The 14820-nt window shown below is 54.8% G+C and overlaps 1 protein-coding gene across 2 annotated transcripts in view; it reads right to left on the bottom strand.

The window, feature by feature from the left end:
* The window catches only part of TNK2 (tyrosine kinase non receptor 2), a 42091-nt gene extending 31692 nt beyond the window's left edge, over nt 1–10399 (bottom strand). For both annotated transcript variants that reach the window (XM_078354831.1, XM_078354833.1), the window contains exon 1: nt 10339–10399. In XM_078354831.1, the coding sequence (XP_078210957.1) occupies nt 10339–10371 (33 nt within the window). In that variant the 5' untranslated portion in view covers nt 10372–10399. The remainder of the gene's footprint in view (nt 1–10338) is intronic.
* Between the last annotated feature and the right edge of the window lie 4421 nt (nt 10400–14820).

Here is a 14820-nt window from a genome sequence, read left to right as displayed (position 1 = left end):
CTATTCCTGGCTGGGCGCGGTGGCTCAGCCTGTAACCCCAGCACTGTGGGAGGCCGGGCGTGGTGGCTCAGTTTGTAATCCCAGCACTGTGGGAGGCCGGGCGTGGTGGCTCAGCCTGTAACCCCAGCACTGTGGGAGGCCGGGCGCGGTGGCTCAGCCTGTAACCCCAGCACTGTGGCAGGCCCGGCGCGGTGGCTCAGCCTGTAACCCCAGCACTGTGGGAGGCCGGGCGTGGTGGCTCAGCCTGTAATCCCAGCACTGTGGCAGGCCCGGCGCGGTGGCTCAGCCTGTAACCCCAGCACTGTGGGAGGCCGGGCGCGGTGGCTCAGCCTGTAATCCCAGCACTGTGGGAGGCTGAGGCGGGTGGATCACGAGGTCAAGAGATCGAGACCATCCTGGTCAACATGGTGAAACCCCGTCTCTACTAAAAATACAAAAAATTAGCTGGGCATGGTGTCGCGTGCCTGTAATCCCAGCTACTCAGGAGGCTGAAGCAGGAGAACTGCCTGAACCCAGGAGGCAGAGGTTGTGGTGAGCCGAGATCACGCCATTGAACTCCAGCCTGGGTAACAAGAGCGAAACTCCATCTCAAGAAAAAAAAAAAAAAAAAAGGTCACTATTCCTGTAACTCTTTGTATAAGCACATAAGTGGACTGAAGGGGTCCTTTGTACACACCTCTGCTGTGATCTGTGCATTGCTCACTATTCCTGTAACTCTTTGTATAAGCGTATAAGTGGACTGAAGGGGTCCTTTGTACACACCTCTGCTGTGATCTGTGCATTGTCAAGTAACCATCTGTCTACATCCGTTGCCCTAAAGGCAGAACCTGGCAGGAGCCTGGGTGGGTCTGCTGAGGACTCCATCTTTGTGAGGAACCCTGGAGAAAGGTGGCCTGCTTCTTTCCCCATAAGCTGCTGTCTATTACTTTCCCAGTGGGTGCCAGAAACAAGCCTGGTTGCCGTCCCCTAGCCCTGGCTTTGCCTCTCTCCTGATTTCTAACCCAGAGAAGCCAGCACCTTCCTGGGAAGAGGGGCTGTCAATTTCATCACAATCACTCCAGCCCCAGACCTACTAAGCAACTTAGCCCCCACAAAGCCATCTCAGATCCAGAGGCAACTCAGCCAGTCCCTTGGGCAGAGGGAGAGCCTGGCATTGGCCTTAAGAAAGGTGCCTTCTCACTGGACTCCTGCGGAGGCAGTGCTGGGGCACAGGGTGCCACACAGGGTGATGGAAAGGGGCCTGGTTCTGTCAGGATCCCAGCTCACCCAGAGAGGAGAGGGGAGCAGGAAAGTGCCAGGGTGGGAGGACAGAGCCCAGAAGCAGGGGCAGACACACCACACAGGGCCCCTGCTACACCTCATCTCCTTCAGCTCCAGTGGAGAAGGGCTGTCACTGTAGAGTGGAAGGGAGAGGATCTGACTAAACAACACGACACAGCCTACACTGAACCTGAGGCTGACCGGACTTGTGGGCTGACATGTGGAGACAAGATCACCCATCTGTAGCAAGCCTTTAAAGTACTGTGAAGCTGCTCCATGCTCCACCAGCTGAAGACCGGAGTGTCAACCGACACACAGAAATCCCTTCCCTCCCCAACACCAACACCAGCAGCAGTATGTGGCAAAGGAGACGTTCTGGCAGCTGAGGGGTCTTATTCCCATGCACGCCACACATGCCCAAGCGCCCAGGCTGGGACACCAAGTGCTGCAGAGAGCTGCTTCCCGTTGCCTGTCCTGCCCATACACTGTCACGGCACCAGGGCACAGAGGGAAGGGTGCAGTCTAGCTCCCAGCTGCTAGCCACTCCCAGGGAGAGCGCTTCCAGAGCTAGGCGGAGGCTGTCCAGCTGGTCGTCCTGCCCACTGCCAGCTCAGGCCTTACCCCACCCCGAAGCCCTAAGCAAGAGCCCAGAGCTGAAGGGGCCTATTGTTGGCCTGGAGGTGGATTGTGGAAAGAAAGATGCTGAGGAGATGCCAAAGCTGTGAGCTGAACGTTACTCTGCAGGAGGCACTGCTCATCCCCCTGGGACCATGTCTACACCAAGACCCAGGAGCTGGGAACGTGCCGTCTGGAGCAGCCTCCTGGGAGCAAGAGAAATGTCTGGGGCCTCAAGACACACATCTTTAATCCCACTGTATCCTGCTCACCCATCTGGCCCTTGAAGAACCTGGGACCCTCAAAGGGGAAGGGAGCTTGCTTGGTCCAAAATGCTAAGGAACTGTCATCAGGAATGGCTGCCCAGGATTTGCAAGGGGGCGAATGCCAGAATAACGGTGACTCTCTTCTGGCCATGGGGTGGGAGGAGAGCCCTGCCAAGGTCAGGGGCCCAGAGAAGAGACCCTGCCTCATTAGCAGACACAGCATACGGGGGACAGAAACAGAAGGATCTCATGTTGTTGCATTCAGCTGGGGCTGAGGTACAGCTGCTGAAGAGAGGGACCAGAAAAAACCTCGCTCCCGTCTTGCCTTCCGTAGTCACCCACCACACGCCCACCCAATGCTAGTTTCTAGGGAAATATGAAGGGGCAGAAGTCATGGTGAGGGCCCTCAAGAAGGCACTATGCACAAGCTCTTCACTAAAAGTGACTGGAAAGCCACCTCACTAACCCAGATCATCCTCATTTTACAAACGAGGAAGGCAGCTCTGGAGAGGTGGCCAGGAGCGCCAAGAGAGTCAAAGGTAAAGCTGGAATTCAGCCCATTCAGGACCGTATGCTTGGCTCAAGAACGCGGGCCCACAGAGGTCATGGCTGAAGTCTTATATCCCTACCACACTTGCTAAGTAGATACACATCATTCACTAACGCTGATTTCATGGATTCTGTGAGGAAGTCAAAAGAAAGGGACAGGGGTTCCAGGGAAAAAACAGTAGATTCCACACAATGTCACTCCTTCCTGAAACCCCACCAGAACTACAATTAAAAAAGAATTTTTTGAATGCCATAGGCCCCTAGGGAGGGCAAGAATGGGAGAGGAAAAAATCCAGCACAAAGCTTTAGAAGCTGGAAAGCAGATATGCTAGCGGCAGCTGAGAATTGACCCAAGAAAACCACGAATCCCAAAGTGAGAGACACTTGACTGACCCCCGTGGAATCCTCAAAAGCCTAGGAAGTGGCAGCCCCAGAAACCTCTGGAAGAAGAGAGGCGTGTCCAAAGCGCAATGCTAAAATACAGGGGATTACTGAAGAGCTGTTTAACACATAGTAACAGCCGGCGCGGTGGCTCACGCCTGTAATCCCAGCACTTTGGGAGGCCGAGGTGGGCGGATCACTTGAGGTCAGGAGTTCAAGAACAGCCTGGTCCACATGGTGAAACCCCATCTCTACTAAAAATACAAAAATTAGCCGGATGTGGTGGCTAACGCCTGTAATCCCAGCTACTCAGGTGGCTGAGGAAGGAGAACTGCTTGAATCCGGGAGGTGGAGGTTGCAGTAAGCCAAGATCATGCCACTTGCACTCCAGCCTGGGTGACAGAGCGAGACTCCGCCTCAAAAAAAGAAAAAAAAAAAAAGAGCCTAAACCCATAGGCTCTCTCCCCAGCACAAAGCTACCAGGTGAATGCTCCTCCACCACCCTGCAAAAGCCAGGGCTTTCGCGAGAGGATAAACTGATGTCTCTGTACAGCGGCACAACAGGCTCAGCTGAGAACAGAGGGCGCCACACCCCAAACTGGGAAAGCACACACGGCAGATGTCAAGATCCCAGTTCCCTTCTCCACTTGCTCCCGGAACATGGCAGGAGACAAGAGGTGTCTTCTCTGGGGACTCAGGCCAGGACAAGAAAGATACAAACACTGACAGTTCCCAACAAACGGCCCATCCAGGTCACCATACAAAGCTCCGTCAGCAAGGCCACCCAGCGCTGCAGTCAGCCTCCCTCACAAGCCCACAACAAAAAATTACCAGAGACTGGTCCCCACCCGGACCACACTGGTGGGGTCACCCAGGCTGGAGTGCAATGGTGAGATCTCGGCTCACCACAACCTCTGCCTCCCGAGTTCAAGTGATTCTCCTGTCTCAGCCTCCCGAGTAGCTGGGGTTACAGGCATGGGCCATCGTGCCCAGCTAATTCTGTATTTTTAGTAGAGACGGGTTTCTCCATGTTGGTTAGGCTGGTCTCGAACTCCTGACCTCAGGTGATCTACCCACCTCAGCCTCCCAAAGTGCTGGGATTATAAGTGTGAGCCACCGCGCCTGGCAGTCTCTTGAATTTTTTGTGTCTGCTGTCTTGTTTGTAATTTTTTGATCCTCCAGTTAAAAAAAATTCCGTTTTTGTCTCTCTGAGGAAGCGGATGAGTTTTCTGTCTGAAAATGTTTTCGACAGTCTTACTTCCTCCTGGTTGCATTTTTCAGCATGCTTTGCTCTGTTTCTCTAATGCTTCTCTTAGGTATCTGGTAATTTTTTTTTTTTTTTTAGATAAGATGGGGTTTCACCATTGTTGGTCAGGCTGACCTTGAACTCCTGACCTCAGGTGATCCGCCCACCTTGGCCTCCAAAGTGCTTGGATTACAGGCGTGAGCCACTGCGACCGGCCAGTTCTGGGTTTTTTGTTTTTGTTTTTCAGAGACAGGGTCTTGCTCTGATAACCAGGCTGGAGTGCAGGAGTGCCATCATCGTTCACTGCAGCCTCAAACTCGAGGGCTCAAGGGGTCCTCCCACCTCAGTTGGGACGACAGGCATGCACCATCACACCCAGCTTTTTATTTTTTATAGAGAAGGGGTCACTATGTTGCTTAGGCTGGTCTCAAACTCCTGGCCTTGAGCAATCCTCCTGCCTTGGCCTGCCAGAGTGCTGGGATTTCAGTGTTTTTTATTAGGCTTTTTTTTTCCTGAATATTTTCAACTTGTGGTTGGTTGAATTCACAGATACAGAACCCACAGATACAGAGGTCCAATATACAATGAATCCTGATGATATAAGAAAACTACTCTCATAAACATAGATGCAAAAGTTCTTAACAAATCACTTAGCAAACAGAATCCAACAATAATACATCATAACCAGTGGGGCTTGTCCCAAGAATGTGAGGTTTCAGATTAACATCTGAAAATCATTCAGTGTAATTCGCCATGTTAACTAAAAGGAAATCCAACCATCACTTTGAAAGAGACAGAAGAAGCGTTTGACAGAATCTAACAGCCATTCCTGATTCAAACTCTCAGCCAAGTAGGAATAAAAGGTAGTTTCTGCAACCTGGCAAAGCCAGATATGAAAAACTTACAGCTAACACCGCTTTTTTTGTTTGTTTTGTGAGAAAGAGTTTTGCTCTGTCACCCAGGCTGGAGTGCCATGGTGCGAACTCGGCCCACTGCAAGCTCCACTTCCTGGGTTCAAGTGATTCTCATCCCTCAGCCTCCCAAGTAGCTGGGATTACAGGCATGTACCACCACACTGGGCTAGTTTTTGTATTTTGAGTAGAGATGGGGTTTCACCATGTTACCCAGGCTGGTCCTGAACTCCTGACTTCAGGTGATCCACCCCCCTCAGCCTCCCAAAGTATTGGGATTACAGTTGTGAGCCACCACACCCAGCCAGCTAACACCACTCTTAATGGTGAGAGACTGAATGCATTCCCTGGAAGATCAGAAACAAGGTGTCTGTTCTTTTATTCAACATTAGATGAGGCTGGGCTTGGTGGCCCACTCCCATAATCCCAGCACTTTGGGAGGCCTAGGCAGGCAGATCATCTGAGGTCAGGAGTTAGAGACCAGCCTGACCAACATGGTGAAACTCCATCTCTACCAAAGATACAAAAATTAACTGGGTGTGGTATCTGTAATTCCAGCTACTCAGGAGTCTGAGGCAGGAGAATCGCTTGAAACCAGGAGGCAAAGATTGCAGTGAGCCAAAATCATGCCCCTGCAGCCTGTGCGACAGAGCAAGACTCTGTCTCTAAATAAACAACAATATTATACCAGAGGATCTAGCCAGTGCAATCAGGAAAGAAAAATAAGTAACAGGCATAAAGATCAGAAAGGAAGAAGTAAAACTGCTTATTAGCAGATGACATGGTGCTTTCTAGAAAATCCAATGGAAGTTACAAAAAAGCTTATTGGAACTAAGTCAATTTAGCAAGACTGCAGGATTCAACCTCAAAATACAAAAATCAATGGTATTTACATAATTAGCAACAAACAATTGGGAAGTGAAATGTAAACAACAGTACCATCTTATAACAGCATTACTGACAGTAGCCAAAAGGTGAAAGCCACTTGAGCCCAGCCTGGGCAACATGACGAAATCCCGTCTCTACAGAAAATTAAAAAAAAAACTTATCCACGCGTGGTAGTGCACACCTGTAGCCCCAGCTACCCAGGAGGCTGAGGTGGGAGGATCACCTGGGCCCAGGAAGTCGAGGTTGCAGTGACCCATGATCATGCCACTGCTCTCCAGCCAGGGAGACAGAGTGAAACCCTGTCTGGAAAAAAAAAAAAAAAAATGGTGAAAGCAATCCAAGTGGATGGATAAACAAAATGTGGTATATTCATACACTGGAATATTATTTAGCCTTTAAAAATAAGAAAATGCTGACATATGCTACAGTGTAAATGAACCTTGAATACATTATGCCAAAGTGAAATAAGCCATTCAAAAAAGAACAAAAACTGTATAATTCTACTTCTATGAGGCACCTAGAGTAGCTAACTCCACAGAGACAGAAGGTGAAATGACAGTGATCAGGGGCTGAGAGGAGGGACAGAAAGCTGCTGTCTAACAGGTGCACAGTTTCAGTGTCACAAGATGACAAAAGTTGTAGAGGTGGATACTGGGGATGGATGTGCAACATGAATGTATTCACCACCACTTCCAGATGGTTAGAATGGCAAATTCTACATTATGTATATTTTACCACAATTAAAAGTTTCTAAAAATAAAAAACAATATTACAAAGAAAAATCAGTATCATTTACAACAGCATAGAAATCGGTAACATTTAAGGATATGTTCGGCAGAAGATAGAAAAGAGTGATATACCAAGAACTACAAAGCACTGCTGAGATATCAAAGGAACCCTAAATACAGAGAGATGCACTGTTCAAGGGTCGGAAGGTTCAATATTGCTCAGATATCAATTCTCCCCAAATTGATCATAACCCCAGTCAAAATCCCACAGGCTTTTTCGTAGAAATTGGCAAACTAATTCTAAAATGTATATGGAAATACCAAGAACCCAGAACAGCTAAAGCAATTTTGAAAAGGCAAAACAAAGTCTGAGATCTTACCCCGATTTCAAGACTTACTATAGTTTACAAACCCACAGTAATCAAGATAGTGTGATACTGGGATAAAGACAGACAAATAGCTCAATGGAACAAAACAATCCAGAATTAGACACACACACACAGTTGACTTTTTCCTTTTTTTTTTGAGACAGAGTCTCACATTGTAGCTCAAGCTGGAGTGCACTGGCACAATCTCGGCTCACTGCAACCTCCGCCTCCTGGGTTCAAGAGATTCTCCTACCCCAGCCTGCCCAGTAGCTAGGATTACAGGCACCTGCCACCTCACCTGGCTAATTTTTTGAATTTTTAGTAGAGATGGGGTTTCACTATGTGGGCCAGGCTGGTCTCGAACTCCTGACCTTGTGATCTGCCTGCCTCAGCCTCCCAAAATGCTCAGATTACAGCTGTGAGCCACCATGCCCAGCCAACAATTGATTATTGACAAAGATTCAAAGGCGATTCATTGGAGAGATACGTTTTTAACAAATGGTGCGACTAGATCAATTAGACTTCTACATGCAAAAAACTGGACATCAATTCATACCTTGTACCACATACAAAAATTAACCCCAAATGAATCATAGATCTAAATGTAAAACCCAAAACTATAAAAATGCCTACGAGAAAACAGGAGAAAACTGTTGTGACTTCGGGTTAGGCAAAGACTTCTTGGACATAACACCAAAAATGTAATCCACAAAGTAACAGACTAGCAAATTAATTAACTAAAATTTAAAACTTCTCTTCAAAAACACCATTTTGCATTATTAATCATGAGCATTTTTTTAGAAGACACTGTTAAGAGAATAAAATACAAGCCACAAACTGGAAGAAAATATTTAAAATCACATACCTGATAAAAGGCTTGTGTCCATAATATATCAAGAACTCTTCAGAACTCAACATGAAAAAATCTCCACACAATTAAAAATGGGTAAACAATCTGAATAGACACGTCACCAAAGACATACACATGGCAAGTGAGCACATGAGAACATGCTCAACAACATGAGTCATTAGGGAAATACAAGTTAAATTCATAATGAGATACCACTACAGACATGAGAATGTCTAAACTTAGAGACTGACCATAGCAAGAGGTGGGCATACCAAAGATGTGTACAAACCAGAACTCCCATACACAGCAGGTGAGAATGTAAAATGCACAACCACTTTAGAAAACAGTCTAGCTTAAAAATTAAATGCAGGCCGAGCGTGGTGGCTCACACCTGTAATCTCAGCACTTTGGGAGGCCGAGGCAGGCAGAGCACCTGAGGTCAGGAGTTTGAGACCAGCCTGACCAACATGGAAAACCCCATCTTTACTAAAAATACAAAATTAGCCAGGCTTGGTGGCGCATGCCTGTAATCCCAGCTACTCAGGAGGCTGAGGCAAGAGAATCGGTTGAACCCAGGAGGCGGAGGTTGTGGTGAGCTGAGATCACGACACTGCACCCCAGCCTGAGCAACAAGAGCAAAACTCTGTCTCAAAAAAAAAAAAATAGTTAAATGTATACCTACCACATGACCCAACCATTCCAGTCCTAGTGATTTACCCAAGATAAATAAAAACAAACATCCACACAAAGACTAAAAAACCATTCACAACAGCTTTCTCTGTAATTACCAAAAACTGAAAACCCATCAACAGGTCAATGGATAAACAGACTTTGGCACACGTGTGCAATGAACTGGTGATACATGCAACCATGTGGACAAACTCCAAAACACTTCCGTGGAACTAAAGAAGCCAGGTCAAAAACGGGCACATACTATTTGATTCCATTTCCATTAGATGCTGCAAACTCAAACACAGTGACAGAAGCGACCAGCCAGTTACCTCTGGTAGGGTATGGCAGAGGAGGGGTGGGGTGCAGGGGTTCCACAAGGAAACTTTTGGGGACTGGGGAATAAGGGCGATGTTCACTATCTTGATGGTGGGGGCGGTTTCATGGGTATATACATAGGCTACATCTTATTAAATTTTATGTTTTAAATATGCTCAGTTTACCATGTGCCATTATACCTCAATAAAGCTGTTATTTCAAACAAACAAAAAGAAACACTTCATCTCTTAGAGGAAGCACAAGGCAGCAGGCTAATCTGGGGCTTAGAGGCCACAGGAAAAGGTCTAACCATTCCTCCCCAACATCTGCTAGCCAGGGCTCTTGGGAGGTGGGCAAAGGTTCCAAAGGGTCTGAGCTTTGTTCACTCAGGACACTGCAGGGGAAGCCCTGGCCCGCCGCACACACCAGGAAACTGAAACCTAGAGACATGATGTTGCCCAAGAAGTTACGCAGCTTGTAAGCGATATAACCAGATCAAAAGCAATCTGTGTGATGCCAAGGCCTTTTTCCTCCTATTCATCTACAAGTTCAAAAACGCCGACCTGAAACAAGGAGGTGAAGATCTGTGCTCGTGTGTATGTTTAAAACAGAAAATTCTCTCCACTGAAGCCAGGCAGTGAGAACCACTCTGGCCATTCCAGAAGCGCCAGGCGCCGTGGGCGCAGCAGCTGAACTTCCGGTGCATGAGTGTTCGGGTGGTAGCATGACAGGCACGGGATGAAGCTGACAGACGGGTTTGAATTTGTATGAGGAGCAGGCTAACCGGCTCCTCCAGCAGCTGCCACCTCTAGCACCACTCCCTCTGCCCCTACAGGAGAGTACCCAATCTGGTTCGGGACGGGGGCCTGGGACCATTTGACTCAGAGCCACTCCTCGGACTGGGGCAGCGAGGGGTCCCAGCTAAGGCCCTGGGACAGGGCCAGCAACCCTGCACCCATCCCCACCCAAGAGCCTGACAGTGCCAGGTAAGAGGCAAACAGCCCTTGGAGACTAAGCCCCTCTGTGGGGGCGAGGCAGGATGAGTAGGTCTAGCACTCAGGCCACCAGAGAGTCAGCAAGAAGCCAAATACAGCCACCACCCTTGACCCCTACAAGCCCTCCCCCTAGACTGGGCTGGGAGCAGCCCTGATGGGTGCAGAGCCCACGGTACCACAGCGGCCCATCTGCAAACCTCCCCAGGGTGGAGTCCTGCGGTGCAAAGGCACCTTCCTCTCCCGCCCCTTTCACGTTGGGGTCGTGAAGTCTCACCCGGAGACCGGAAGGCTCACCAGTTGCTCTCCATCCTTCTGCCCACTAATCATCCTTGGCTCTGGGCCGTCAGGGTAAATCAGCTGTGACAGGACGCGAGGAGGAGCAGGTCAGGCTCGTGCCGTGCCGTGCCCAAGCCACTAGCTGTCACACTCACATCTCAGCTCACGTGACCAACAGGGTTACAAGATAAGGTTCTGCTAATCCCACACCTCCCTCTTCCCTTATGTGGAACGTGTTTTGAGGACCTGAGGCAACCTGTGTTGACTGCAGCATGCAGAATGCAGCATGGAGCCACCCTAATGCCATCGGCGGGCAGGTGGAGGGGTGACTACCCCTCTCTTCCCTCTGCACAGACCTGGCAGCCACCCAGACGTCTCGCCTGCTATCTAGACTCTAAGAAGATGCCCCATCACTCCAATCGCCATACACGGTGCAGAGGGTAAGGGGTGGCAGGGGAGGAAGAGGTCCTGCCTCACACCTGGAAACTGCACTGCTTCCTCCCTGCAGGGCTGGAAGGCCGAGAGAGAACAAGGCCAGTGTGGGGACCACGCTCTCGCTCCCAAGCACACCACCTCCAGCTAGGGGAACTGGGCTTCCTTACCTGCGCCTTCCGCCGCCTCCCCGCAGACACAGCTTCGGCGATGCCCAGGCTGAGACAGCAGAAGAGCTTCCCGCGGGCCGCGACCTGCCCTCAGGCAGTGGCTCCCAGCGCGCCCCGCTTCCCCGCACGCTCCTGCTCCCGACCCCCGACGCCCCTACATCCTGCGTTCCCCTCCGTCCTGGAGTGACCGCGGGGCCGGGCCAGCCAGCTACCACCTCCTCCGCCGCCGGCGCCTACGGGGCCTGTGCCCCTCGTGGGGTTCCTCTCCCTCCTGAGGCTCCTTCCCGTGCAGACAGGTTTCCTGGACAGCCCGCACCACCTGTCCCTCCTGCACCCCCGGAAGCCAGTTCGCCTCCTGCACCCCCAGGCGCCCCTCCCCAGCAGGCCCCCGGGGCCCCACCGGCCGGGCCCTCCCGACCAGCTCCGCGCGGCTTCTGCGCGCCGGGGCCGCTCCCAGGACCACCGCCTCCCGCCCGACGCTCTCCCACGGCCGCTCCCCTAGCTCGCCCGAACTTTCCGGCCCCTCCCCGCGCTCGCGGGGGCCGTCCCCGGACTCCGGCTCTGGCTGCCTCGGCCGCCTCCGCGGGCTCCCCTCCCCGCGCTCCTGCACCCCGGCCCCGGCCTCGCCGCGCTCCTGCACCGCGGGGCTGCCTCCGCCCTTCTCCTGGTGCTGCCCGCGGGGCCCCAGCCCCTCCTCCTGCGCCACAGGCCAGCGCGCCGAGCCCGGCCACCGCGGCGGGCGCCCCCGGTCCGCGCCGTCCGGCGGCCCCCACAGCGCCCCCAGGCCGGGCTCGAGGCCGCGGCCGCCGCGCTCCTGCAGCGCCGGGCCCACCCCGCCCTCCTCCTGCAGCGCCGCGCCCACCCCGCCCCGCTCCTCCACGCCGAGCCTCAGCCCGCGGAGCTGCTGCGGGCCCCAGCTGAGGACCCCGACGCGCGGCGGCTGCTGCTCCGGCAGCGCGGGGCTGAGCCCGCCACGCTCCTCCTGCGCGCCCCGCCGGCCGCCCCCGACCCGCTCGGCCCCGCGCACTCGCCTGCCCCCCAGAGGCCGCGCGCTCCCGCCCCTCCAGATGGTGCTGCCCTGGCCGGCTCACCGCGCCTTCGCCCCGAGCCTCCCCTCCAGCCCCGGCCGCCCCCGAGTCCCGGGCCCGCCTCCGGGCGTCAGCGTCGGCCCGCAGGGCGCCCGCCCCGCGCCGGCCCCCTCAGGTGAGCGCCCGCCCGCCCGCCGTCCCTCCAGCCCGAGCGCCCCGGACCCGTCTGCGCCTGCGCCGCCCAGCGTCGGGGGCGGGACGTCCCTCCTGTTAAAGGGCCCGGCCGCGTCGCTCCTCCCCTCCCTCCGCCCCCAGCCTCCCGGGCCCCACCCCACGGCCCCCTCCCCCGGGGTCCCCCTCCCCCCCACCGACCCCTCTCCCCGCTCCCCCACCGCTGCCTCCCGCTGCCCCCTCACCCCGCTGTCACCTCACCCCCGCTGACCCCGTACCCACCGATGCCCCCCTCACCCCCAATGCCCCCTCACCTTCTGCTGCCCCCTCACCCCACTGCCTCCTACCCCCCGATGCCCTCCTCACCCCCGATGCCCCCTCACTCCCTGCTGCTCCCTCACCCCGCTGTCACCTCATCCCCGCTGACCCCGTACCCACCGATGCCCCCCTCACCCCCGATGCCCCCTCACTCCCCGCTGCCCCCTCACCCCGTACCCACCGATGCCCCCCTCACCCCGCTGCCCCCTCACCTTCTGCTGCCCCCTCACCCCGCTGCCTTCCTACCCCCGATGCCCTCCTCACCCCCGATGCCCCCTCACTTCCTGCTGCCCCCTCACCCCGTACCCACCGATGCCCCCCTCACCCCGCTGCCCCCTCACCTTCTGCTGCCCCCTCACCCTGCTGCCTTCCTACCCCCCGATGCCCCCCTCACCCCCGATGCCCCCTCACCTTCTGCTGCTCCCTCACCCCGTACCCACCGATGCCCCCCTCACCCCGCTGCCCCCTCACCTTCTGCTGCCCCCTCACCCTGCTGCCTTCCTACCCCCCGATGCCCCCCTCACCCCCGATGCCCCCTCACCTTCTGCTGCCCCCTCACCCCACTGCCTCCTACCCCCCGATGCCCTCCTCACCCCCGCTGCCCCCTCACTCCCTGCTGCTCCCTCACCCCGTACCCACCGATGCCCCCCTCACCCCCGCTGCCCCCTCACCTTCTGCTGCCCCCTCACCCCACTGCCTCCTACCCCCCGATGCCCCCTCACCCCGATGCCCCCTCACCCCCCCAACCCCCGCTGCCTCCCTACCCCCCGATGCCCTCCTCACCCCATGCCCCCTCACCCCCGATGCCTCGTCAACCCCGCGGCCCCCTCACCCCGCTGCCCGGGGCCAGCCTGTGCCTTCCTGCGTGCCGAGGGAGGGGAGGTGAAGCCCAAGTTGCTAAGTCCCACCGGGTCAGGGGCGCAGTGGTTCTGAGCAGCCGCCGTTCGCCATGTGAGTGTAAGGTCACTTCCACCTGGTCTCAGGTGCTTGGGCTCTCAAGCCAGGTGGTTGGATTGGAGGGTTTCTGCGGTCACTCCAGTGAGGCAGGATTCTAGTCTAATCTCTCCGTGGCAACTCAAAGGCCCAGAAACCCAGACCGTCACCTGTCTTTCCCTAGGGCCGGCAGCGGGTTTGTCTCAGACCTGATGATCCCTGGTAAGGACTAGGGCAGAAACAGCCCCAGGCACGGGGACCTTCCTCATTCCTGCACTTGGGACCTCTCCTCCCTGCACCCAAGCCCCACCCCACCCCAGAAGGAGAAAACCCAGAGCTCTGATTCTTAGCGACTGGGCAGCCCGCAGACCCAGGGCCCAGCCCCAGACCCAGACCCAGACCCAGGACCCAGCCGCAGACCAGACCCAGGGCCCAGCCCCAGACCCAGACCCAGGACCCAGCCGCAGACCAGACCCAGGGCCCAGCCGCAGGCCCAGCCCCTGACCCAGGGCCCAGCCTGAAGACGCAGGTCCCAACCCCAGACCAGACCCAGGGCCCAGCCCCAGGATGCAGGGCCCAGCCTGAAGATGCAGGTCCCAACCCCAGACCAGACCCAGGGCCCAGCCTGAAGACGCAGGTCCCAACCCCAGACCAGACCCAGGGCCCAGCCTGAAGACGCACGTCCCAGCCCACACAGAGGCTGCTGTGGGCAGCGAGCACTTGGAACCCAAGAGCTCAGGGCCACTCTGCCCTTGTCACTGTCCCTCATGTAGAACGTGGGTGTAAGAGTAAAACAACTCTTGGCGGAAGGGAAGGTCAGACCTCGAGGTCTACACACTTGTGTAGGGCTGGCTCTTTTGCACTCACATTGTCCAGCAATGGGGCCCAGGGCCGTGGCCAGAGGGCAGTAGAGCGGTGAGAAAGGGGAGGCTTCCAGAAACCTACATGGGGCCCAGTCTGGGTGGATCTGGGTGGCAGTGTCTTGCCTGTGAGGTGGGCAGGACAACTTTCTACTAAATCATCTAACTCTGCAAGTAGATGGCAGCCCTTCCCCAGGGAGCCATGAGGCCTCGGCCAGGACCACCCCGCTGTTGCCTGGCTTCGAGACACAAAGTGGGGAAGACAACAGATTTGGGAGAAGTTTTCTCCCAGGTCCCTGACACTGCCTCCGTCATGACAATTGCGGAGGCTCACAGAGTCTGACAGCGCGAGGCCCTGCACGTAGCATCTGTCCTGAAGCAACTCCCACAACAGCCTGAGGCACGTACCATCCTCACGTCTCACATGACAGAACCGAGGTTCTCTGTGGTATACGTGACTTGTTCAGTGCCATACAGCTGGTAGTAGTGAAGCCAAGATTCAAATCCAGTTTTCCGACTCTAAAGTCTTAAGGCACAGGCCACGTGCAGTGGCTCATGCCTGTAATCCCAGCACTTTGGGATGCTGAG

This window comes from Callithrix jacchus, chromosome 17 (assembly GCF_049354715.1).
Source record: "Callithrix jacchus isolate 240 chromosome 17, calJac240_pri, whole genome shotgun sequence".
In the NCBI taxonomy this organism is placed as follows: domain Eukaryota; kingdom Metazoa; phylum Chordata; class Mammalia; order Primates; family Cebidae; genus Callithrix; species Callithrix jacchus.
This window is presented reverse-complemented; position numbering and strand designations above follow the sequence as displayed.